Here is a 27,422-nt window from a genome sequence, read left to right as displayed (position 1 = left end):
CTCCTCAATCTCAAGAGTTCTGCCAACTTCCTAGCAGATTACTTTTTGTTCAAAGTTATCATGCCAAAACTTTATCTTGTCAACAAGAGATCAAACTACCAGCTGACTAAAAACAAAACAAAGATACTATGCCAAACAGCAGACGTCTGCCACTTGCTTCCTTCACAAAACTCTCAGCCACTAAATCTGAAGAACTTAAAGCGAGTGCAACACGAAATTCTACTTCAGACCCCTGAGCTCCACAAACTTTCAAGAATATCCTATCTTCAATTGTAGCTATGCAAATGGAACTACAATAGTATACAAAGACAATGTATTAACTATCAATACAATATTAATTGCTTGACAAAAATTCGACATAGGGAAATAATTAAGGGAAATATTTAACCAGCGAGAAAAGAACCATAGACAAGTGTATGCTCCCTAAAAATGGATATGCTCCTCACGGAAGCAAAGTGATATTCCTTACACACGAGAATCAGAGCCTTGGTGTGAGGAAGTGGCTCTGTATATACGGTTTCCAAATAGGTACAGTGTGTACAGAGTCCACAGTCCCCAGAGGTTTGGCAGAGGCTAAAGTTAGACATAACCTTACTCTCTAAAGTGGTAGCTTGGTCGAGCAGTAAGGCAGTATCAGAGGACAGTGTAAAGCATTTGTTGTACACACTCAGTCAGCAAATGGTCTCACACACTCAAGAACTGAACTCTAGGCCAATGGTTTATATAAAAACATATAGGTCTGTTTTATTTTAGAACCAACAATAGGTATTAAAATATACTTTCTCAGAACGAGATGCTTTAGGTAAATACTTTTGCAATATGCAATTGACTTTTGTGGATAGTTACAAGTTGTTGCAAGAGGCAACACAATTTCAAACACAATAATGCATTGAGCTCAATGGAAGATTTAAGTTATTTGCAATAGATTACTTTCAGGATTACTTTTGTAACTCCAGGACTGGATCCTAGATTCAGTCCTGGGACAGTTCTTAGAAACAAGTGATAAAAGTCGAATTAGTTGGGGGGGGGCGTGGCTAGCTGCCGTTGCGAATGGCCGCTGCCTGATCGAGCTCCTACCTTCCCGCCGCCTATTCTGCCCCATCCTGTGCCACCCACAAAACTTACCTGTGCTGCAACGGGTGGATTCCTCTCCCTGCACCGCGGAGAGGCTTTCGAGCCCCTGGCGGTGCGTGTGTAGGCTCGCGTCGTTCCTCCGGCTGGACACTGCTGACGGCTCCCCGGAGCAGATTGAAGGAGGAGGAGGGCTCTGGCGTGCAGGCGGACGGACTCTGCGGGCTCTAAGAACTGCCGGCGCGGTGCCCCCTACGCAGCGTTGATTGCGGGGCATCTGAGGCGGTGACGGAGACTGCTGCCCGGCATTGACGACGGAGGTGCGGGCCCCCGCTGATCGCCGTCGCGACTGGAGTCCCCGGCTCTGCGGCATCCGAGGCGGGGGCGTGGTGTCGAGTATCCGGAGGCCGAGCGGTGAATGATTGCAGAGCCCGCCCAGAGCTGAAGTGCGGTGACTCCGCGAAAACGGCCCGGGAGAGGGTGGTGGCCGTGACTGGTGAGGCCCGACTGATGCTGCACGACCTAATAGGGCACAATTGAGGTCCCGGCTGCGGCCTAAATGCAGGTGTGGTGCTCAGAAAGCCGGGGCAAAAAGAGCCCTATGAAAACTGCTGCTGGGAGGAGGATGCCTGAAGGCTGCTGGGGACTGTGAGGGTGCCCACCGGTCACCCAGCCGTGCCTGAAACCTCATGATCCGAGAGGTAGGAGTGGGGGTACGTGTGGCTGCACCCTGGGGGCTGAGATATAGTTGGAGCCAAGGCTGGTGGGACTTTGGATTGTCGAATGGGGGCTACATGGGCCAAGCTGCTGAGACCTGAAGTGTGGGACGGGCTGCTGACGCTCAGTGTGGAAGACACCGGGGCGCGCACTGGGCGAAGACACCATGTCCTTGGGTTTCGAGGGTGTCTGGTGCGGAGGCCCCCCCCCCCCTTTTTTGACGGGAGGTGAGAATAGAGGGCCGGCACTTTTGTGTGCCCGCAGGAATCGCGAAGAAGGTGCTGTTGGACTGTCAGAGGAGGCGCCCTGAATAATGAGCCCCCCGCACCACGAGCGGACGGACCGCTTTTCGAAGAGCTGGGCACCGGGGGAGCGCTCCTTTCTCTGAATCCATGGTGGTGTGGGAAGTTTTAGCACCTCTACCGGACACTACTGTAACCAAGTGACGGGGAGAGAGACGCCAAGTGCGGGACAGGGATGCGTTTGACTCCATCATATTGAGGATAGTAGCTACGACTCGGGAGGTTCAGTCTGGGCAGCTGAGGCCTTGGGGCTGTGATAACAAAGGAGTGGCCTTGGGAGTACAGCGCGCGAACTGGGTCAATCCCATCAACAAATTGAAAGCGTCTTGTGCCCTTATCCAGTGAGTTGCCCGGTACTACGCAGCCATGGCGACGGGAGAGAAAGGTCCCAAGGCCAACGCCCAAAACCAGCTTGCAAAATTTGCATGGTCCAAAGCAGGAGACAGGGGTGAATCGCCGCAATCGGAAGGGGATGGTGAGGCGGCTGCCTCTGCACGGGGCCCGGAGCCAACTCTTCATGATGTCATGGCGGCTATCAATGGGGTACGGGCCTCGGTGGACAAGGTCAATTAGAGGTCTCTTTGATTAGAGCTGACTTTCGGAAGATGGACGAGAAAGTTAAAGACCTCAAGATAGTCACTAGCGCCCTGCAGACGGATACGTCGGAACTTCAAACGCAAATGCTTGAAATGCAGAAGAGGCAGGAGAGGATGTCGCAACAGCTCGATGACTACGAAGGCCGGGCCCGTCGAAATAACATTCGTATTTTAAGGGTTCCGGAAAAAACGGAGGGGCTGGCCGCTGACCTGTATGTGGAGGATCTCATTACGAAACACCTGAAGCCCAAGACTTTGTCTAGCTATTTCTCTATTGAGAGAGCCCACAGGGTGTCAGGAGGTAGACCAAAACCAAGAGCGCCCCCGAGACCCCTAATTGCCCGGGTTTTCAATTACCGGGATAGGGACATCATCCTCTAGACCGCGCGCTCCAATCCTCCCCTGAGGATAGATAACTATTAAGTGGCTTTCTTTCCTGATTTCACGGCCAAGGTTCAAGCTCAGCGCCGCAGCTTCCAAGCGGTGAAGAGGGAACTACGAGATCGGGAGATGAAATACGCGATGCTCTTTCCAGCGCGGCTGAGAGTGGAGTCGGAGGGCAAATCATGGTTTTTCGACTCACCGGAGGCAGTCTGGGAATAGCTAGACAGTAAGCCAGAGAAGAGATCGACCTGGGAGACCGGGCCAGCACAGAGGCGCCCGGGCGGAGGTGGCGAACAATGGCTCGGTAGAAAGCAACAGTCAGCTGACGGAGCAGGACTGAACGCCTGGAAGCGCAAGTAGGGGGGCATGGGGTGGACATTCCCAGCACAGCAAGACTTTCATTATGGGACTTCATGTAACGGGGCGATTTGAGGGGTTTCATTGCTATGATCTGACAAGGACTAGATTTTATTAAGCGTGGGTGGCTACGCTGCAAGTTAAATGTAATGTGTATATGCGGGAAGGGGGGCCATATCACCCCGTGCGTTTATGACATTCGGGGGGGGGGGGGGGGGTCTGGTTTGGGGAGAGAAGCACTCTGCCATGTTTGGGGGTGGGTAGTTTTGAATCCACGGGCAGGGTGGGGGGGATGGGGTTGAGGGGGGGCGTGTGTTTGAAGACTATTTGGTTTCTTGGTGGGATGTACGAGTCAACGCTCCTAGGGAGCGATGTGATTGCGAAGCAGAGGGGGCGACAAATAATGGGCAGACTGTTGTATAAGTTTTCTTCAACTGCAATGATCCGTTCGAGTGTTGAGTATTTTGGGACTTGGGATGGGGGGGGGGGGGGGGGGGGGATAGAGACAGGACACTTTCTGTACTGACGTGGAATGTTCACGGAATGGGGGACAAGATCAAGAGAGGAATAGTGCAACAGTACTTGAAGCGACACTCCTGATGTGGTTCTGCTGCAGGAGACACACCTGGTGGGGCAAACAACTAAGGCCCTCACTAGGTGGGGGTATAAACTACTGGTCCATGCAGATTATACATCGGGGTCCAGGGGAACGGCGATTTTGATTAAAAAATCCTTACCTCTCATAGTGGGTAAGATATGGGCGGACCGGCGGGGAGATTTGCAGGAGTGGAGGCCCAATGGGACGGTAGAGCGCTTAATATAATCTCGGTTTACTTGCCCCCTGCTCTGGGTAAGGTAGCCTTAGAAGATCTTCGGGGGAGATTAACGGGACTCCAAGAAGGTGCGTTGATTATGGTAGGCGACTACAACAGGACACTGGATGACACGGTCGATCGCCATCCACCGAGATCACAGGCGAAATCCAATGTCTTGATGGCTAACTTTGTAGCGGCGCTGGGATTGGTGGATGTAGGTCGGACGTTGCAGCCCACGGGCAGGCTCTTAACCTTCTTCTCAGGCATGCACCATAGCTTATCACGTATAGATTACTTCCTTACACATCTGTCCTCAGTGGGCAATTTCGTAAAATCCCAAGTTCTGCCGAGGGGCATATCTGACCACTCCCCAGTCTGTGTGGAGTATACACACTGGAAGAGGCAGGCGCGTGCCACCATTGTTATTAACCCATGGCTCCTACACATACCGGACACTAGGGAAGAACTCTGTAAACAAACGGAGAACTACATTTTGGAAAATGTCAGGTCAGTCACATCCGCTCAGACAATATGGGAGGCATATAAGGTGGTTCTGAAAGGGCAGGTCTTATCCTTGACGATGGGATACATAACTAAGAAGCGTGAGCTTGTGGCGCAGGTGGAACATGACCTTCTTAACTTAGAGAGCATGCAAAGCATCCTTCTCCTGATACGGCGCACATGCTTCTACTGAAGCAGGATGAATATTGGCTTAAAACCAGGGAACATATGGTGGCAAAGTATCGCCACACCCAGCATAGAATATATGAAATGGGGGATAGAACGGGAAGGACACTAGCTTGGTTAGAGCGACGAGAACAGGGATCGAGATGGGTACACAAGCTAACAAGGCCAGGAGGTGACGCAGTGTCACACCCACCGGACATTGCAGAGGAATTTGCGTCTCACTTAGAAAAGGTGTATTCCCCCTCTCCTCACTACGCGGCTGCGGAATCGCGTAAGCTTCTCCAGGATAGTAACGTGCCAGCCCTCTCGGAGGTGGATAGGGAGACATTGGAAGAGGAATCTCTCAGCTGAAGAGATTAGCAAAGCTATAGGGCATATCAAGTCGGGGAAGGCGATGGGACCTAACGGCATCCCAGTTGAATTTTTAAAAGCTACTGCCTCGGGAGCGCTAGGTGGCGCTAACCAAGATGGCCGCACCGATGTGAGACTCCTGATGCTTGACCCCTCGCATCCGATCTCCATCCGTGTCTCGCTGTCCTAGCAGCGATCCGAAGGCCACCATCCGCAGCGGGGCTGCTGCGCCACACTTGGTGCTGCTTTCAGGCGATTTCCCGCACCCTGGGCTGAGTTCTGGTGCCCATTCGCCGCGACGGCGTGAGGGACGCAGCTGGCTGGTTCTGAGGCCGGCGTTGTGCGCTACGCGAGTCCCGCAGCGCCCTGAGAGGAGCGAAGGCCGTGTGGCTGGCGGCGGCCTGCCGCCCATCGCGGGACCCGAGGGGGCGAACCCCTGTCCTCCACGGACCACCAGTGCGCTGAAGAGGGTAACGATTGGTGGGGCGCCCCCGGAGCTGGCACGGGGCGGAGGCCCGGGACCTGCGGAGGCCCTGCAGCGAGGACGGACCGGACCGAGTGGCGCAGGCCTGTGCGGGCGGCCGCATCTGGCCTTGCTGGGACTGGCGCCCATTTCTCCTCTGCACCCCCGGCTGGGGACTCACGCCGGTGAGTGAAGACGACCCCCCCTGGTCTCCCCTCACCCTGTCTCGGGTGTCGGGCGGGGGAACCTCTGTCCGGGCGACCGGCCGGGCGGCGGCATCCTGATGGGCCCCGAGAGTGGACGCACCGCGAGGGGTGAAGGCGCTTTGTGGGCACAGGCAGAGGCGGCCGGCGTGGGAGCTAGTGTCTGGCCTTACTGACGTTGGAGCCCATCCCCACTCTATACTACCGGCTGGGAGTTGCCGCCAGCGAGAGGGGGGCGCCCCATTCCCCCCGGGTTTCGCCCGACCTGACCGGACGGGGGGCTTCCATCTCTGCTGCCGGCCGGGCGGTGACGTCCCGGCCCTACCCCCGGAGGGGTCCTGCTGTCGGTCCAGGACCGGAGGCGAGTGCGGGGTGGCCCCACTGTACGTGACGAGCCTGCAGGCCCAGCGCGGGCGACAGTGGTGCGGCGGACCTGGGACTACGCCTCAACTGGCGACGTCTACGAGTGTGGGTCGCGCCAGGGCGGCCGTTGTGAGGTGAGAGGGCGGCCCGGCCCGGATCGGAGCGGGGAACTGGCGTATCCGACGGACTCCTGGCCTCCCCCCGCTGGGGGACAGACGTGTCTCTATCCTTCCTCTCTTCCCAACCCTTCGGTCCCGGGCCCTGCACCGGCCGGCTAATTGACTGACGGGCATGCCTGGCAGCCGGTCCGCCGTACCAAGCCTAGGGACCGGCGCATACATCCTGGACGCTGCCATGGGCAAGGGCAAGGACAGGGGCACCAAGCCGGCGACCACGTCCCACCAAACCAAAATCGACCAATTTACGAACCTGGACCCGCCGGGTGCGGGCGGAGAGGCGGCATCGACTCCTAACAAAGACCTAGCCGTCTTCTTGCAGGCCATCAGCGCCTCCCGCACGTCCCTGGAGGGGATGGTCGGGGAGGTTAAGATGGACGTTATACTCTTGCGGCAGGACCTCCGCAACGCCACGGCCCGCATCACTGAGACGGAGTCGCGAATCTCGACGGCGGAGGATGACATCCGACAGCTCCAAGACCAAGTCCGGGAGCTTACGACCCATTCCAAGGAGCTGCATCGGCAGGCAGAGGACGCCGAAAACAGAGCCCGCCGCAACAACCTTCGCCTGGTGGGCTTTCTGGAGGGGGTCGAGTCTGGCCGCACCGACGACTTCCTGGACGCGTGGTTCAAATCTTGGATGCCGGAGGCCAGCTTGTCAACCTGGTTCGTGGTGGAGAGAGCACACCGGTCATTGGCAGCCAAACCTCCGGTGGGGGCCCCCCCACGCCCCTTCCTTTTGCGGATCCTCAACTTCAGAGACAGAGACGCTATTCTGCGGGAGGCGCGGGTGAAAGCCTCCTTTAACAACCACACCATCATGATCTTCCCGGATTACACCTGGGAGGTCCAGGAACAACGCCGCTCTTACACGGAGGTGAAACAAAAGATGCGCTCCATGGGCCTCAGCTACCAACTTCAGTTCCCGGCCCGCCTCCGCGTTGTTTTCCAGGGCAAGACTATTTTTTGACACTCCCCGGGCGGCATGGACCTGGCTCACCAAAGAAAGACCTTTGCGCCAGCCCGGGTGGGTGTCGCCCGTCAAACTGCCTCAGGACCAGGATGCAGCCAGGCTTCCGCGACCACGACGCAGGAGGCGCACGCAATCCCGGCGGCGCCGAGGCGGCTGGGACACGATCCGCGAGTGTGTCGGGGAGGGGAACGAGAGACTCATCCGCCTCATCCGGGACGTCCTCTCAAGCAGCTGGGGGATCTCAACGCCGCCCATCGCCCCTGCCGGATCAATCTCCGACCCCCCTCAACACGCACATAGACCTTTCCGACCTCTCCCGCAGCCCCGCCATGTGACTTTTCTTCATGCTCTGCATTGGCAGGGGGGGGGGGGGGGGTAGACGACCTGGTCCCGCTGCGGGGGCAGCAGACTCAGCGGTTTCCCGCTCTTATGTAGTAACCTAGGACAGAACACTTCTATCCGTACTTCAGGAGGGGTCCACCACGCTCTTTACACCCGAGCGCTCCTGCTTGGGGCCTTGTAGTGGTCAGTTAAAGTTAGGGCGACAGATGCTTCCTTTCTCGAAGTGTAGGGTGGGGGGGTCGGGGGTGGGTGTTAGTTGGTTGTTCCTCCTTGGGAGGGTGTTCTTTTTAGTTTGGGTTTGCTTCTTACTGGGCCCGTCACACAGCAGCACCCTGCGAGTGCCACTACGTGGCTCCACACAGACACTGACACGCGCTCCGCTGGCGCTCGCTCTCCGCCATCCTTCATTGGCTTCCTCAAGTATGAGATTCGTCATCCCACTGGGGATCGCATGCTCCTTGTCCCCTCCCTGCGCGCCCCCACCGTTCCGTGTCCTCCCGGCGCCCCCCTGGTCGTTCCACCTCCAACACGACTTGCGTCCACCGCTTCCATGAAAGACCTAGCCCCCAAGGCCCAGCTGCGCATCCTGTCCTGGAACGTGAACGGCCTGTTGGATAGGCTCAAGCGCACCGCAGTCCTTAAATATGCCCAGCGCGCAGGGGTAGACGTGCTCATGCTTCAAGAAACCCACCTCCTCGGTGAGAGATGTCCCTTTCTGGCACGCTACGGGTATGATCGGGTGTGGCACTCTGTGTTCTCCCGTGGCTCCCGCGGGGTTGCCATCCTGCTGCGCCGCTCCCTCCCCTTTGTCCTTACACAGGCGACCCATGACCCTCACGGAACGGGGATTACCATCTGCGGCACACTTGAGGATAGGCGATCAGCTTTCTGTCGCTCTATGCGCCACCCTCCGGACTGTCGCAGGCTTTATCTCACGCAGCATCTCTGCTGGCAACCTTCCCTCCAGGTACTGCTGTGCTTGGAGGGGATTTCAATGCCGTCTCGGCCCCTCAGCTGGACTCGTCGGGACCGATTTCAGACTCCCGCGCTGCGCGAGCAAGGCAACTGGCGGGTTGGGCAGAGGCTCAGGGCCTATGCGACGCCTGGAGGACTTGGCATCCTCACACACGTCAATACACCCACACCTCGGCCGCCCATCACTCCCACGCACGTATTGATGCGATTTTCGTCCCCCCCGCCGATTGCGTGGGCATCCAAGATGTCCGTATCCTCCCCAGGGGGATCTCGGATCACTCTCCGGTCCTCCTGAGTTTGGGCCCTCCACCCCGTACGGCCCGTCAGATGTGGCGCTTTAACGCTTGGTTCCTCCAGGACAAGACACTTCGTAAGGCGGTGGGAACCGAGCTGACCCAGTACTACTGCACCAACGAGGGTTCGGTCTCCTCGGCGGGCACCCTTTGGGAGGCCTGCAAAGCGACCATTAGAGGCGCTGCCAGGGCGCACGTGGTGCGGCAACGCCAGACGCAGCTGCAGCAGTTCACCGCCTGTGAGGCCCGGGCGCTGCGGCTGGAGCAATCTCTCTGAGCTCGGCGACCCAGCCGGGAACCGGCAGCTGCGGCTCCTTCGCGAGGAGATTCGTCAACGATCACTTGAAGCGGCCAAGCTTCTCTGGCAGTCTTCGCTAGCGAGGGTGTATGGATGGGGTGATAAGAATGGCGCGTTGCTACATCGCCTGGCCACCTATCCCAGGACGTCGCGCATCATTACGGCGATTGCCGACTCCAGCGGCGTGCTCCAGTCTTCTTCCGTGGCGATAGCGGAAGCTTTCGCCCAGTTTTATTCTCAGCTCTACCGGGCCCGGGCACCGGATCTTTCCCTGGCCACTCTGCTCGCGACTAGTAACGTGCGACTCACCCGGCTTAGGCCGGGTGAATGGGAGAGCCTGGAGGCCCCCATTTCCCTTGAAGAAATTGGGGAAGCGATAGGGCGTACGTCCGCTGGGAAGACCCCGGGACCAGACGGCTTCCCGAAGGAATTCTATGCCACCTATAAAGATAGCCTGGTCCCGAGGTTGCGAAATCTCTATGTAGAGGCGATTAAGAAAGGCTTCTTCCCCTCGGATGCCGACATGGCCACGATTGTGGTTCTGCCCAAGTCTACGCCGCCGCCCACTGACAGAGCGGCTTACCGACCGATCTCTCTTATTAACACCGACATGAAGCTCTACGCGGCTGTCCTGGCCCAACGGCTCCGGCCCTTTTTATCGAGCCTGGTCCATCCGGACCAATGTGGCTTTATGCCCGATGGGGGCACTCGCCATTGTCTACGCCGCCGCCACGTGGCCCTGGCTCACCGCCACCGTTTAACTCCATACCTCGCCCTCCTGCTTGCCAATTTCGAAAAAGCTTTCGACTCGGTGGGGTGAGCCTACTTGTTTGACGTCCTGACCCACATGTGTTTCGGCCCTAAGTTCTTGGGAATGGTGCGGGTCCTCTACGCCCGCCCCGTGCCAGGGTATTGGTCAACGGGGCGCTGTCGGGGCCATTTCGGATCGGCCGGGAGACACGGCAGGGAAGCCCGCTGTTGCCCCTTCTCTTCGCGCATGTGATGGAACCCCTTGCTGCCCTGATCAGAACTGACCCTCTCCTTCAGGGCTGGGAGTGGCCGGGCCTAGAGGCTGACAAAATCGCCCCCTATGCGGACGACGTCCTGCTGTACCTTGGAAATCCGGTGCGCTTCGGACCTCGTGCAATGTACATCTTGGGCCGCTTTGCCAGAGCATCTGGTCTGTATTTAAACTCGCGGAAATCGGTTCTGGTTCCTTTGCACCCCTCCCGGGAATGTTTCGGATGGCAGGATACTATTCCCCTCCGCCGGTTGTCCTTCAAATATCTGGGCATCTGGGTCTCCCTTCTCCCGGAACTGAGCTGGGCGCTTAACGTGACCCCCCTGGTTAAGAAAGCCAAGGCGGACCTGGCGAGATGGCAATCACTACCCTTCAATCCGCTGGGGAGGGTGGCCCTCTACAAAATGATGATTCTTCCCCGGTTCCTGTATGTGCTGCAAAACACTCCCCTCTCCTTTCCAAGACCTTGGTTTCGTGAGCTTGACGGGATGGCGACGAGATTTCTTTGGGGTGGTGGGAGGCAACGATTGGCTCTATCGTTATGCCGCCTGCCCACCTTTGATGGGGGTTTGGGCATGTCCAATCTCTACCTCTACTACCTGGCCACCCGCCTCCTGGTCATTCATGACTGGTTTGGGGGGGGATGGTCCGACCCGGCCTACAGGGTGGAACTGGGGGACCTGGGTTTCTCCTGTATTCAGGACCGCCTGTATGGCGCCTCCATCCCCGCCTCCTGCCCGGATATTACAAAAAGCAATATTCCTGGCCTGGCGAGCGGCGCTCCGCCACACCCGATGGACTGGGAAGCTGACCCGCGTCACTCCCCTGTGGCATGGGACATGGTTGCGGGAGGTTGCGGAGCTAGAGGGCTTTAAATCGTGGGACCTACTCGGCATTTCCCAGCTGGGAGATGTCTGGCGGGGGGGGGAGGGGGGGGGGGGGGGGGCGTATGTGCTCCTATTCAGAGCTGCAGGCGCGCTTCTCCCTCCACTCCTCCCAATTCTATAAATACCTTCAAATACGCCATGCCATACGCACCTACACCCCACTGGACGTTAGACTGCCGGACCACAGCCCCCCGGAGGCTCACGTCATGATGGGTAACCTGGGGAGGGGGGGGCATTTCCAGGATCTACCGCTCCCTCATCAACAGCACCCCTACATCCCTGGAAGGCCTTAAGGAACGATGGGAGGGGTGGGTGGGTCCCTTGGATGTGGCCGACTGGCGGGATGCCCTTATGGCCCCCCGACTGGTGACTGCCTCCGCCAAATTGCGGCTTATCCAAATTTACTACCTGCACAACGCTTATCTCACACCGGCTCGACTACACCGCGCGGGCCTCTCCGCCGACGCGGCTTGTCCCCGTTGTGGCTCTGAGCCGACCGACTTCATTCACATGGTGTGGTCTTGCCCGGAACTGGAGGGGTACTGGAGGGGCAGAGTGTCCGAACTCACAGAGGTCCTGGGGTGGGAGGTGCCACATGACCCTAGACACACCCTACTGGGCATCACTGACGGCCTGGATGGCACACGCCCGGAGAAGTTATTCCTCATGACGGCCTTAATGGTAGCGAAGCGAGGCATTGCAGCGGCGTGGAAACAGCCGCAACCACCTAGCTTAGCCAAGTGGAGCACCGGGGTGGATTGGTGTGCGGCGCAGGAACGAACTCTTTACCGGGCACGGGGTTGTCCCAAAGAAGTACCGAAAAGTCTGGGGGAAATGGCTGGGCAACATACCATGAAAGGGCTGTTTAGAAGACGGGGGTGGGGGGGGGGGGGGGGGGTTTCAGGGGGAGGACGGGACTACGGTGCATTTCATGCTGTATTGCTGTGTGGTGGTGGTTCGAAGGGCCCGAAAGTTTCATATGTTGTACAACCTAAAACAATAAAAACTTGTTTATCAAACAAAAAGCTACTGCCTCCCGCACGATTCCGCATTTAAAGGCCATGTACGAGGAGAGCCTGGAGATGGGCCGGTTGCCAGTGGATCAAAGATTGGCTACCATTGTAGTAATCCACAAGACGGGCAAGCCGGCGGATGCCTGTGGCTCCGATCTCGTTGATCAATGTGGAGGCAAAGGTGCTAGCGAAAGTTCTGGCCAATAGGTTAGTGTTGGTTATTGAAACATTGGTCCACCCGGACCAGTCTGGGATTCTACCTAGAAGAAATACGGCCCTCAATCTAAGGCGCATACATAATGTAATGGCGCGTAGGAAATACATTGAGGAGGACGCCGCGGTGCTGTCACTCGATGCCTCAATGGCCTTTGACTCCATAGAATGGCCATACATATTTGATGTCCTAAAACGGATGGGTTTGGGTCCCAAGTTTATAGCCTGGGTTTGACTGTTATATACAGATGTCTTGGGACAAGTGAGGGTAAATGGTCACACGTTCCGGGTATTTAGGCTCCGGAGAGGTACTAGACAGGGGTGCCCTCTATCCTTGTTGATATTTTCTCTGTTGCTAGAGCCCCTGGCGGCTTGGATACTCAAGGATGTTATGGTCGGAGGGATGCGATGGGCGGACGAAGTGGAAGATCAAATATCTTTATATGCGGACGATATACTGCTGTACCTGGCTTCCCCATATAGATCCATATCGGTGGCGCTTGACATCTTTACAAATTTTGGTAAATACTCCGGATATGGCACAAGTCCATATTATTCATGCTGCAGGGCACGGTTCCGAGGCTCCCGGCAGGATGCGCCATAGTGGTGGCGGGGGAAGGGTTTCGGTACCTAGGAATTTGTTACGTCTGACCCGAATCTCTTTTATAGCTCTAACCTGGCCCCCCCATCAGCTAAATTCCGAGCGGATGTGTAACATTGGAGATCCCTTCCTCTTTCGTTGCTGGGGAGAGCTGCGCTCTTTAAGATGCTGGCCCTCCCTCGCTTCCTGTATATCTTTCAGAATTGCCCGTATAAAGTTCCAGACTCGTATTTCAAAGCAGTGGAGGGAGAGGTACGTACGCTGTTGTGGGATGGGAGGGCCCCAAGGGTGGCACTAAAGAAGCTAACAAAAAGTTCGTACGATGGAGGCATCGCGCTTCCTGACCTGCAACTCTACTATTGGGCAGCGCAGCTGGCAACTGTTAATTATTGGATATACTGTCCTCCAGCTGACCCGGCGTATGCTCTTGATCGAGATCAAATGGATCGATCCGGCTACCTGGGAGCCCTGTACACAAGCGATAAGAAGAATAAGGGGCGATTCTTTGGGCCCACCCTACACAATTTAGAGATCTGGCGAACAGTGCTTATACCAAGAGTCCACGCATGGGAAAAGGAGCTGGATAGATGCATGATGGCAGAAACTGAAGTCTTCTTAGCAAGGAGGTGCCCGAAAAAGTGGGACAGGAAGTGGTCGAAGTGGAACAAATATCGGAGAGATCCTGTAGTGTCTCCGGTGGTGGAGTTGGAGATACATAGACGTACAGAAGGTGCAACTGTGATGTAATGTATATTTTTGGTCTAATGATGGTTTATTTACTATACATATGCCAGCCAAGATTGTCGTCCTTTTCTGTATCCATGACAGTGATTTTCACCAATAAACACGTTTAAAAAAAAAAAGCCGACTTAGTTACTGTTATGATTTTTAGGCAATATTTTGCTATTTTAAAAGTTAACACTTAGAAGAAATTTCATAGAAAATAGTCAATGATACCCTATGGAAGAAAATTCAAGTTGCAGGTATAGTATGTTCTCGTTACTTTTGTAATCCAGTACTGGGTGCCTAGACTCAGTACTAGGACCTCTATCTAAAACAGGTAAGTAATTACGTTTTCACAGTTGGTACGATTTTTAAATAATATTTGAAGTTTGCAAAAATCGACACTTGGAAGGAATTTCACAGAAAAACAGTCAATGATTTACTATGGAAGAAGATTGGGTTACTGGTAAGTACGGTTCTGTATATTTTTCAGGGTCAGTGCTGGGCACCAAGATCCACCACTGGGATCTCTCCTAATAGCAGGTGAGTATTTTCGTTACTCTACTGATTTTTGGTGAATATTTTAAGTTTTAGAAACTCCACACTTGGAAGAAATTTCAGAAGAAACCAGTCAATGTTACCCTATGGAGAAAATTGAGTTATCGGCTTGTGGGTAAGTACTTGACTGGCAGAGTTAGGGTTCTGGGCACAGACTCAGGGGTCTCCCAGGGTCAGATAAGTACCGTTGTTACACCCTCAGCGGCACAGGGGCAGCCGGGTCCAGAGTGAGTTAGGCCCAATGTTATCCTATGGGAGGCAGGGGAGCCTTGGTTTGCGGCTGCTGACTAGCAGGCCATGCGGCTGTGGGAGCTGGGCTCCTGGTCACTTGCTCAGGGCAAATGGGGAAGTAGATAGGTGTAGAGGTTACACTGCCAGGGCCACTCGGGCGGCTGGGTGCTTTTGAGCCTTCGGGCGCTCGATTGATTTCAATAGGAAAGCTCCTGGTTGAAAAAAGGCTGCAAACTCGGGGACGAAGATTCTTCAGGTGCAACCACCACTTCGAGAGGTAAGTTGGGTAGTTGGAGGATAGGTAGGTACCCAGGAGTTGGGCACAGGGGACCGCAGAAGGTGTTGGGAAATCTTACCCTGTGTTGATCGTGGTTGGGGGGTTACCTGGTTCTGAGGCTGCAGGCGTCATCAGGAGCGTCGAGGGAAGTCCTTGGGTGTCGGACTCGGGGTCACAGTCGCCGTGGGGTCGTCCTTGTGGTCTTTGTTCACTCTGGCACAGGCCAGGCTTGGCGGGTGCAGAGTGTGAAGGGTTCGCGGTTCTGGGCTGATGCCAGGGATTAGAAGCTGATTTTGAGCACAGCCTCTGCTCATGGGAGTCCTAGGTGCTTAGAGCCAAAAAGTAGCCAGGTCCTCCGGGGTTTGTGAGGTTGCTGGCCACAAGAGGTGTCGGGATGTAGCAGGGGCAGGTTCGAGGGTCGACAGGCCGGTAGGGCTGGGGCCAAAGCAGTTGGTGTCTTCCTCTTCTTAGCAGCTGCACAGCAGGTCTTCTTTCCTCTTGCTCTTCTTTGCATTTTTGAATCTGGGGAAGGAAGGTTCAGGGTGCCCCTAAATACTAGATTTAGGGGCGTTATAGGTAGGTAAAGGGCAGTGACCAATGGGTCCCTGTCCTGGGGTGGGTACACCCCCTATTCTGCCACTCTCCTGTGGGAGGGGGGCAGTAGCCTAGTCCTGATTGGGTAGGGCCTCCCATCTTCAAGATGGCAAGCGCCCGGAGATGTGCTTCACCTCGCCTCCCCCACCTGAGGGGTGGGGTTGGCAGGCTGGCACATCCCCTGTCCTTATTTGGGGTTTCCGGCCAGGCTTCCCGCCAGAGTGGGGGCTGCAAGTGGCCTGGGGAAGCTCACAGAGGCGGCATGCCTTTGAAGCTTCCCCCTGTCCATCCTGGGGGAGGAGGCCTAGCACCTCGCCCAGGATGTGCATTGTTGCAGGCCCAGGAGAGCAGGGGCTCTCCTGCCCAGGATTCCAGCAACATGTCTGCTGTGTGGCAGCCTAGGCAGCCTCCCAGACCAGACGTGGATTGTCGGTTAGGTTTCAGGGGGCATCTCTAAGACGCCCTCTGTGGTGCTTGGTACATTAAATCTCACACTGACATCAGTGCGGGTTTAATGTGCGTAGAAGTTTGATACCAAACTTCTCAGTCTTCAGTGTTGCCATTATGGTGCTGTGGAGTTCGTGTTTGATGAGCTCTCAGCACCATGTACTCTTAAATGGCAGCACTGCACTTACAGTGCCCAGGAATGGACCTGGGTACGGTAGGGGTACAGGGCTCATGCTCCTGTGCCCACACCACTGGCATAGGGCACCCAGCTAGAGGGGTGGCTGATGTATGCCAGAGCAGTGTAGGTGGTGGGCATGGCACACAGGGATGTGTGCCATGTAGACTCTTTGTTTTGTCTTGTACCCAGACACTCAGCCTGCAATGGCAGTGTGTGTGTGTGTGTGTGTTAGGGTACAGGGCCTCTAAGGGTGTCACAATGAGTGCTGCAGCCCTTAGATGCCTTCCCTGGTCACAAGGCCCTGGGTACCTAGGGTACCCTTTACCAGGGGCTGACATGTGGCCAGGGTTTGCCAATTTGGGTTTGAGGTTTTTAGGGAAGGAACATAGGCCCTGAGCACATGATTGGCAGGAGTCCAGGGCACACTCAGTCAAAGTACATTCAGCAATTCAGCAAAAAGTGGGGGCATACCATGCAAGAAAGATGGCACTTTCTCACACTTGGCAACCATTTATTTCCTACACAGTTTAACCGTAAATTATAACTAAGACTTACAGGGTTTTTTTTTTTTTACAAATACAGTCAGAAAACAGTTGGGCTTCTTTCAAATGACTCTCCGTGTTGTCTTTCATGGTTTACAGACCAACAGCTGAGCTGACAGATAGCATAAAGAGTTACAAACAAAAACAGGATGCAATTTCCTGAAATAAAAGCATGTCAACATACGGTTCTAGCATAATGCTAGTATTTAACTATGGATACATTATGTAATGACTGCTTAATTTGCTAACTCGACAGGAATTAATTTGGAGTGCACGCTTATCAGTTAAATAAATGTGGAACTGTACAACTTAATTTATTCACAAAACACAAAATAAATATGAATACCAATAAGAATGCCAAAAAATAAATATGACTAAATAGAGACGGAATTGTGAATAAATAAAACATAAAACCAGGAGTTTTATTAGAACACATAAATACGGAGGTGGAGACAGCAGATACCATCTAAAAATAACTTTGTTGTTCTTAGGCTCTTTCAACTCAAAATGCAACCCATTTGAAAACACCCAGAAGCCCACCATGTGCTACACTACCCACCTCTACCTCTTTTCCCTTAACTGTAAATATAATAGGTTGGACCATGGATACACTATATTCTTAAAACAATGTGTCTGCAAACTGGTGCAAAGGTTTCTTGAAGCATTACTTTATGATACAAAGGAATTTCGGGAACATTACATTCTGCAAATAGCGATAATACACGACGGACAGGTACGTGTAATCACGTGAGAAAAATGAAACATTGGGCAAGGGCAGATTGAGGGACATTTTTAACAGAAAGGGAGATGTGAGTTGTAACCACAGCTCGTCTTGGGAATAACCAGCAAGAATGTGTATTTTCTTCCTTTTCCAAAGTGTAGCTCTAAGGTTTCCAGGCTCAATCCGGTTTATATGGCTCAATCACAGGAGGTGGAAGACGCCATTTAACAAGCTGCTGCAAAAATGCTTCACAGATATTTGCTACTTTATTATTTCACAGGCTTCACGCACATAATTTGTTCATACTCACGTTTCTGGGACAGCAGAGAGGGGATGCGGTGAGGCTGCTGCTGGAACAGCATCTGTGGCTTAGCTCCCAGAATGCCTTGCTTTGGGCCCAAAGAACCCATGTGCAGAAGTGATGGCGTGGGGGACTTCAGCAGGGGCTAGAATTGAGAAAAAAATGAAGTGTTACGCCACCCGAGAAGCTCATTTGATCTGTTCAGTTAGGAGCATTGCGTTGAGAATTGAAGGAAAATGTATATGAACGGGTTACTTACCTGTAACTGCGGTTATCCAGTATTGGTATCTTTCATAGATTCACATACCTGAATCATTCCCCGTCGTCGGGATGGGAGTCCCCGGTACATAAATAAAGTAATGTCTCAGTAGACATATAGAGTAATAGGCCAAAGGTCTCACCTTAGTAACATATCCTCGTCCTTTTGTAAAAAAAGGACCAAACTTTGGAGAGTAGCCAATCAGCTATCACCACCCTCTAGAACCTTCCTGGATGGAGCTCTAGTCCCTCAGATTTTCGTAAGCCCAGTGCTAGGTAGTTGTACACAGAGACCCAAGGGAGTCCTTCCAGGGGAGGTGGGTGGGTTGCATGTGAATCTATGAAAGATACCAATACTGGATAACCGCAGTTACAGGTAAGTAACGTGTTCCTTATCCAGTATTAGGGTATCTTTCATAGATTCACATGCCTGAATCAGAATAATAAGCAATGAGAAGCACATTTCGAAAGGTACATGATATATACATTCACAGATAATATTCCAATGTGAATATAGAAAGTACCAACAGGCCATGACATAGCAGAGGCATAAAATACAATAGAGAAATGTGTGTATAGAGAAATGGATGGTGGGATGAAAGGAAGGGCTCACCTTTAATGAAATAGATGATGGAGCACCGCTTGACCCACTGCAGCGTCTTTCATGAGTTCAGTATCCAGGCAGTAGTGCTTGGTAAATGTATGCGGCGTCTTCCATGTTGCCGCTCTGCAAATGTCCACAATGGGCACTCCTGCAAAAAGTGCCATGGAAGTAGAGATTGCCCTCGTGGAATGGGCTCGAACTGTGGAGAGCAGGGGCTGCCCCGCTTGCTGGTGACAAAAAGTAATAGCTGCGGAGATCCAGCGTGAGATACTTTGTTTTGTGAGTGGAAGACCTTTCCTAGGTTGACTGTACGCCACAAAGAGTTGGTTAGATTTGTGAAATGTCTTAGGCTCATTGAGATGGAAGTTTGAGGGAACTTTAGGGATAAACTTCGGATTTGTACGAAGTATGACCCTGTCGTGTTTGAATTGGAGGAAAGGGTCTTGGATTGAGAAAGCATGAAGTTCACTCACTCGCCTTGCCGAGGTAAGGGCTAGAAGGAGCGCTGTTTTCCAGGAGAGATACTTGAGATTCGCTCTGTGTATTGGCTCAAAAGGGTGTTTCATAAGTTGAGCCAGAACTGTGTTGAGCTGCCAAGCAGGAGGTAAAGTTTTCACCGGAGGGAAAGTTCGAAACAGGCCTTTTAGGAAATGTTTAATGAGCCGATGAGACCACAGAGAATGACCTGCAGAGGATCTCCTGAAACGTGATATTGCTGCCAAGTGGACTTTAATGGAGGCATGAGCGAGACCAGATTTTGCCAAATGAAGAAGGTAAGGCAGGATTTGCTCCGGAGAGGATGAAAGAGGGTGTATTTTGTTTGACTTGCACCAGATACAGAACCTCTTCCATTTTAAGGAGTACGTTTTGATGGTACTATCTGCTTGGGCCCGAGCTAGAATTTCTCTACAGTCCGGAGGGATGTCTAGGCCCTGCAACTCTCTGAACTCAGGAGCCAGGTTGATAAATTGAGAGATGCCGGATCCGGATGCTGGACTTGGTGGTGGTTCATAGTGAGGAGAGAGGGAAGCGGTTTTTCAACCTGATCGGCGGGTCCAGGGAGAGAAGGTGAAGATCTGTGAACCAGTGTTGGCGTGGCCAAGCTGGAGCTATCAAGATGAGCGTGCAAGGTTCCGCTTTCAATTTCCAGAGCACCCTGGGAATCAGGGGAATAGCATATGCAAAGACGTTGCACCATGCGATCGAAAACGCATTCCCTAGAGACCCTTTCTGGAGATGCCAGCTTGCAAAGTGTTGGCATTTGGCGTTCTGCTGGGTGGCGAAGAGGTCCAGAAGAGGTGTGCCCCATCGAGAGAAAATGCGGTTGAGGGTCCGCTGATTCAACTCACACTCGTGACATGCTGCTTGTTGTCTGCTTAAAGAGTCGGCCAGCACGTTGTGGGTCCCTGGAACATACTCTGCTCGGAGAGAGATGTTGTGAACGAGCAACCAGTTCCAGATTTTTTGCGACTCGTGAGAGAGTGTCAGAGAACGAGTCCCTCCCTGCTTGTTCAAATAGTGCATTGTCGTGGTATTGTCGGTTCGTACAAGCACTAGAGAGTTCCTGATTCGCGGAAGGAATGCCAAAAGAGCGAGATACACTGCTCGGAGCTCCAGAAGATTTATGTGGACTTTCCTTTCGGAAAGGGACCATTTGCTGCTTATCTGGAGTTCCTGGAGGAAAGCTCCCCAGCCCTCCACAGATGCATACGTTGTGATGGTATGAGGCGAAGCAGGAAGCAAGAAAGGCAAGCCTTGAGAAAGGTTCTGAGGGCAAATCCACCACCTTAGAGCCGATTTCATCAGAGGGGTCACATGGATGACATAGTCGAAGGACCCCGTACATTGCACCCATTGAGCTGAAAGCGTTTCTTGGAGAGGTCGCAAGTGAGGGCGACATTGTGGAACTAGCAGGATGCAGGAGGACATCATCCCCAGCAGGGATTTGAAGAGGCGCTCAGAAAGAGACTTTCTGGAACGTATGCGAAGAGCCATGGAAAGAAGTTTGTCTTTGCGCTCCTGTGACGGAAACGCCTTCCTTTGTAGCGTGTCGAGGGTAGCACCCAGGAAAGTTATGCGTTGGGAAGGCTGAAGGACAGACTTGTCCTGATTGAGAGTAAGCCCCAAACAATTGAAAAGCCTTAGACAGGCGCTGGAAGACCTGAACGCGCCTTCTAGAGAGGGTGCTTTGACGAGCCAGTCGTCCAGATACGGAAAGACTTGGTGGTGTTGTTGTCGAAAGTATGCAGCCACCGGAGAAAGACATTTTGTAAAAATGCGTGGCGCCGATTTGAGTCCGAACGGCAAGACACAAAATTGGTAATGCCTGCCTGCCACCACGAATCTCAGAATTTTTTTGTGGTTGCGGTGGATCGGGATGTGAAAATAGGCGTGCTGAAGGTCTAAAGACACCATGTAGTCGTCCGCATTGAGGAGTTGTAGTACTTCCTGGATGGTGACCATACGAAACGACTTTTTTTCAGGACTTTGGAGGGCAGAGAGGAGTTAGAGACCGGCGGTAGTGTGAAGTCATTGTCGTCTAGCAGCGTCTTTCTGTCGCCCTCCTTTGCCATGAAAGGAAGATTTAGTGTAGGTGGTGTGTTGACTCTGTTGGTAGTGAGGCCGATATTGCTGAGTGGAAGAGAAGGAAGATCGGTGTTGGAAATCTCCTCTGGTAGATGTTCGACATCTCCCTCTTGAGCCTCGAAAAGAGGGGTTTCGGAATTGCAGGGTACCCAAAGCCCTGGCCGTGTCGGTATACTTCTTAATACCTTGCAGAGCTTCGTCTATGTGTGTCCCAAAAAGAAGCTGGCCATCGTATGGCATGTCCAAGACTTTGGTTTGTACTTCCGGTCTGAAGGAAGTCGCCTTCAACCAACCCTGGCGCCGTAATACAGCTGCACCCGCGAGTTGGCGAAATCCGGTAGAGGCGATATCCATCGCACAGTCTATAATTTCGGAGGCAGATCTCTCGCCCTCCAGTAAGATTTTCTTTGCCTCTTATTTTGACTCTTCCGGCAAGGACGCAAGGTATGGAGCAATATCCACCCACATCTGCCGGTTAGAACGTCCCAACAGTGCCAAGGAATTGGATGCACTCACTGTCAATGCAGACATGGACGAGAAGCGTTTGTCAATATTGTCCAGCCACCTACCCTCTTTGTCCGGAGGAGCAGTCAGCAGAGCGGAAGGATTTTTTGATTTCCGCTGAGCAGCTTGAGTAATGACTGAGTCCGGTTTCGGATGGCCTGTCAGGCAAGCTGGAGCAGTATCAGGAGCTTTATCCTTCTTATCCAGACGAGGCAATACTGGAAGTAACGAGGAAGGGTTCTGCATGATCTTAACGCCCTGTTCCCATATGTAGTCAATAATAGGGATAGACCTAACTGACTTCTTAAACGGCTCTTTAAAATCGTAGAGGAAACAATCCTGTTGGTGTGAGGGCATAGGTATTTGGAAGCGCTGTGCCGCTCTTTCTACGATATTGTGAAAGCCTCCAATGTCCTCCAGAGGCGAGTCAGCTGTGGTAGGACTGGGAGAAGCTGGACAGGTAAGTATGTAATCATCCCACTCGTCCCGATTAGATTGGGAATCTTGAAGTTCCCCTTCTTCATGGTCCGCCTCCTCTTCATCATCTGTAGAAAGTGGAGGTGATGATGGGACAGGCTCAGACCGTAGATTCAATGGAGGAGGTCGTGGCCGTGGTGTTGGAGGCACAACCAGAAGCGGAGATGGTGCAGACGTTGGAAACCTCTGCTTATAGTCCGAAATGAGGAACAGTAGGTCAGAGACCAGGGAAGCAGGCAAACAAACAATGGGCTGTGGAGGTGGATGGTATTCTTCAGGAGAAACCGCCTGATCTTCCTGCCCTTGAGCTTCGTAATCAGAACTGTCCTGATATTTAACGTACAGTTGTGATGGACTTGTCGCTGTTCGGAACATACTTCCATCGTCCGAGTCTTCTTCCTCTAAAAGATATGCTGGAGGCAAGAGCTGGACTCTACTAGGAGAGGTCAGGGCCGGTGTCAGTGCACGTTTGGTGATTTTTAGGTGCACATACGTACTTTGTATGGCAGAATCTGCCGTCGTCGACGAGCCCGTCGATGGCATAGTCGTCGACGGTGAAGTGTGGACGGGCATCATAGTAGATTGAGGTGCCGTCGTCAGGGCCGTCGTCGACGATGAAGGTTTCGTCGACGGAGTCCTCATCGACGATGATGTCGTCGACGGGACAGTCTTCGTCGACGGTGTCGACGCCGATCGCAGCGTCGATGGCAGCTTGGACGTCGACGATGTCTTTTTAATTTTCAACGTCGACGAGACCGACCTACCGGCCGTCAACGATGGAGTCCTCGTCGATGTGGATAGTGACTGAGACGCGACAGAAGTGGAAACTGTCGTCGTCGACGAGGTGACATGCAATGCCGTCGATGGAGATTTCCTCGTCGTCGAAGCTACCGTCAACGAGGTAGTCGTCGACGGGGTGGAAAAAGGCTTTTTGAAGGCATGATGAACTTCCTGAGGAGAAACCTTCGCTGGAAGGACCTCTGAAGACTTTGTATGCGCCTTCTTTTGAGGTGGCTGCGACGAAGGGCCCGGAGAAGTCACCCTTGGTCTTTTTTGAAAGGACTGTGAAGAGATGGACGAGCCCTCACTTTCCTCAGAAGAAAATACTGTATCTTTGTCTTTAAGCCTCTGCAGCCAAATTAAGAGGCGCCCCTCACAATCTTTAAGGGTCTTGGAGGAAAAGGTACGACATACCTTACAGTCTTTTGAAGAGTGGTTCGGATAAAGGCAGTAGAGACAGTCTTTATGTTGATCGTCCACATGAAGTCTCTTTTTACCACATGAAGCACAAGACCTGAAAAGGCCCTTCTTCGGAGTGTCTGCCATGAGGAACTGAAGAACTTCACTCAGAAAATGGAAAGTTGAAGCGAGAAACACAGGTAATCTAGAAACAAGGAATGCTGAGCAGAGCTCAGTGGAGACTCCCTTAGCACGACGTGCGGTAGAAAATCTGAGGGACTAGAGCTCCTTCCAGGAAGGTTCTAGAGGGTGGTGATAGCGGATTGGCTACTCTCCAAAGTTTGGTCCTTTTTTACAAAAGGACGAGGATATGTTACTACGGTGAGGCCTTTGGCCTATTACTCTATATGTCTACGGAGACATTACTTTATTTATGTACTGGGGACTCCCATCCAGACGATGGGGAATGATTCAGGCATGTGAATCTATGAAAGATACCCTAATACTGGATAAATCAAGGTTACCCGTTTGCAAACGGCATCTACATCAAATAAATAAACCAGGCAACACTATTCAAATAAAGTCTAGCAACAAAATTAACACAGACAAATGTTCGGTTCACAGAGAATCAACCTGTTATTTGCATAAAATTTAATTAACTAGGTTTCAACGTGTGTGCAGCTGTTTCCAAATTAGCACCATGCTGCTCTGGATCTTGCTAAGTTCCCTCTGGCCTTTCACCAGTTCAAAGATCTGCAAAAAATCCTTTTATGCCTCTTGTCCTTTCAGAAGAAGAGCACTGCTTACCAGTAACCTGAGTTTTTCCCCACTCTTAAGTGATGTCAGAGCCAAAAATAGTGTTCATAGAGATCCCTTTGGGGATGATTCGTACGCCATATAAATATAAATAATAATAACATCGGTAGGTAACATATTTCCCCTTGGCCTCTATGGAAGTGCACACTGCTGCAGTTCCCGGTTTTATTCCTGTGTGCTCAGAATGTGTGCAGTGCTCCATTGTATCTGAGAGCATTCAGAAGGTGAGCACTTACCCGCAAGTCCACTTTAATTCCCCTGGGCTCCTTCTTGTATGCAATTCTACCCATAGCCCGATTACACTTCCTTAAAGCTACGTGGAGGTGTAAAGTGCTGCCATTCGTCACTGCGTATTCCACTGGACCATAGCAGGCGCCCAGTGCTGTTCAGCATATTAATTTACTCACCTGGGGGTCATGGAAATGTGCATTAATGCATCACACTCGTAGGCCTTTAGGTCTGTCTGCGGGTGTGTACTTATTAGCTTTTTTATTTATCTGGAATTCATAGCAAGCAAGAACAGCTGCCAAGAATCCAAACTTATTCTCAGGGTCTCCGACGGGTATATATAGTAGCCAAGTTTGATTTTATCGCACAAAGCTGCATTGTGTTTGTTTTTATTCCCCTCGTCTCACTAGTATGTGTGACCACACCTTTGGATTGCATGCGTTAAATACTCCTCGGGGGGGGATCAGGAATGTAGAGATGTACACCATGTTAAAATCTACCAAAGGTCCGTTGAATGAAGTCATCTATAGTTGGGCTTCTTCCCCTTTTAGAACCTGCCACTAAATGGGAGTAGGGCATGGACGGTGTGTGAGGACAGATGTTTTAGAAATCGGATTTGTTTTGAACACTGTGCTCACCTTCCAGCCACATTAGAATGCCAGTGTGTAGGTAAATCAGTGGGATATAAAATCATATTGATCATATTTTGGCCCCAGTGCATGCCCCAATAAAGAAACACTGTCAAGCAATTCATATTTGTGAAGTATTTGATAATCAAAGGTGATGAAAGCTTACTTGCCACTTGGGCCTTCATAACGAGTAGCTCGTTAAATTCTAGCATTGAAGTAGCATCTTACTCCACATTCCAGAATTCACAGGTGTATGGCAAACTCTCACCCCCTACACTTTTACCCAGGTAAATTTCAGTAGGTCAAACCACCTGAAATTCACCGGGGAAAAATACGTCTTTCCCCATTTTTTGTGGGTAAAATTCAAAATAGGCACTAGTTATTGCTTCCGATAAATTCTGCAAACCTGGATATCAGAGTGTTTTGGTGTGATAATTATTACAATCAACAGGTTTTCGTTCCATTAGTCTTCCCCTCATGTCACAAAGATAGCAAGCATCACACAAGAGCTGAACATTCTAGATGTATTTACTTTTCTCTGGACCATGAACTTGGAATTATGGTATGAAGTCTTGACAGAAAGTGCCAGTTTGATGGCTGAGGAGTGCAGAGAACATTTAGAATTTGATTAAAGACACAGATACCACTATAATATATGCCAATTGTTTGTGTTGTCTACTGGCAGGTTGAGGGCCTGAAGGTTTATAATCAGTTTTGAGGCCCTTGTATTCCTTCTGTACCACAAAGACAGACATTATGAAACCTCCAGGTTGCAATGATGGCACCATGAAGGCCTCCTAGGGACCTTGGGTATGAATTTAAGGTTGGCTGTAAGATAACTTTGCCCCATGTAAGGCAGAGAAAGGCTTCTTTCACACTAAATGTGTGGCAATTCTACAAAACCTTCCTTCATCAACAGTTTATTATTCATTGAATGAACAGCGGGTCGACAAGGTATCTTCTGTTCTCCAAAACCTTGATACTGCCGGCAAAAGAGCTCGTACTGACAAGTATTCAAACCACTCTTTCCTAGGTTGATGGGGTGTATAGACACTGAGTGGAATCCTTGGTCTTTGCACCACACACAGAAGCGTATTACATTGGAGCTATAAGTCTTTGTGGTTGTGGGATCCATGCCTGTGCTACGATGTTTCTGCATTCCCCCTGCATAACAAAATGACCGAACTTCAAGTAATCAGGTACCAGGCTGTCAGGCTCAGCGACTTGAGGTCATGATGAAGTATCTATCCATTTTGTCTGGAGGAGTCTGGCCTGCTGTACCAGTACTGGTGTGGTGAAACGTGTTGTACCACTGAACTGTCTTGTTGCTCAGGGTGGCAAAGAAGTACAGAATGGGGAAGCTGAGGAAGGTGGAGGGCAGGTCTTCACACAGGAGTCTGGAGCCATACTCTATTTTACGTTAGGCCCTTAGGTTACAGCAGTAGCAGGTAGGTGCTGTTGAGATCGCATCCTCCCACTCTACCATTCTATTACATCGTTCACTTTCAGCATTCTATATACCAGCTCTGACACGCAAAGAAGAGGGAATCATTGGATAATATACACCTCCCTTTCTTACGATCAGCAAAAGAAAGAACAACTATCCTCTTGCATGTAAAGTATAAGGGACAGTCATTCACAATAACTCAATCGCCAACATTTCTAACTTTCACATTCACTTAACAACCTGTTAAGCTCTCCAGTACCCGCTCAGACAAAAAGTCAAATAGCAGTCAGAGAAACTCTGACAGGACAAGAGCTAAGACTATCCACGCCTTATGACAAAGATGTGATTACCACTGCAAAACTATCCAAGTCTTGAAAGTTGTGTTAGCTCCTCGAACACGAGACCCTACCACCACATGTCTGCATAGTTACAATTACATCGTACAACATTTATGCACACAGGACAAGTAGTCACAGGCATGCGATAGCCGGGGCACAGAACCCTCCGGCTTCCTTTGGTAAAGGGTCCCCCGATCATCCACTATCTACATATTCAAGGTGTAAGAAACTGGCTCTATATATACTGCACCAAAGTGAGGTACAGTGTGTATAGAGTCCAAGAGTCTCCAGAGGTTTGGCAGAGGTTAAAGTTAGATAGAACCTTACTCTCTAAAGCGTTAGCTTGGTCAAGCAGTAAGGCAGTATCAGAGGACAGTGTAAAGCATTTGATGTAAACACTCAGTCAGCAAATGGTCTCACACACTCAAGAACTGAACTCTAGGCCAATTGTTTTGTATAAAAAAATATGCTGTTGTTTTAGTCCTAGAACCAAGCAAGCCTGGTACAGGTAAGCATATAAATACTTTGCAGACGTAATTGACTTGTTTGAACACAGTTCAGAATAGCAGTATAACTGGCACTGGTTTTGATTACAGGTTTAAGAAAGCAGTTTGCAACACATTGCAGGTATAGTACATTCAATTGAATGGGCTTTTTAAGTAAAATGCAGTTAGCTACTTTTC

General features: G+C 51.8%; 1 protein-coding gene across 2 annotated transcripts in view; it reads right to left on the bottom strand.

Moving 5' to 3' along the window:
• The window catches only part of CCAR2 (cell cycle and apoptosis regulator 2), a 348,118-nt gene that overhangs the window by 190,590 nt on the left and 130,106 nt on the right, over nucleotides 1-27,422 (bottom strand). For both annotated transcript variants that reach the window (XM_085633999.1, XM_085634000.1), the window contains one exon: nucleotides 17,683-17,818. In XM_085633999.1, the coding sequence (XP_085490125.1) occupies nucleotides 17,683-17,818 (136 nt within the window). The remainder of the gene's footprint in view (nucleotides 1-17,682; nucleotides 17,819-27,422) is intronic.

This window comes from Triturus cristatus, chromosome 11, assembly GCF_964204655.1.
Source record: "Triturus cristatus chromosome 11, aTriCri1.1, whole genome shotgun sequence".
NCBI lineage: Eukaryota > Metazoa > Chordata > Amphibia > Caudata > Salamandridae > Triturus > Triturus cristatus.
The sequence above is the reverse complement of the archived record's forward strand: the minus strand, read 5'-3'. Positions and strand labels throughout refer to the sequence as shown.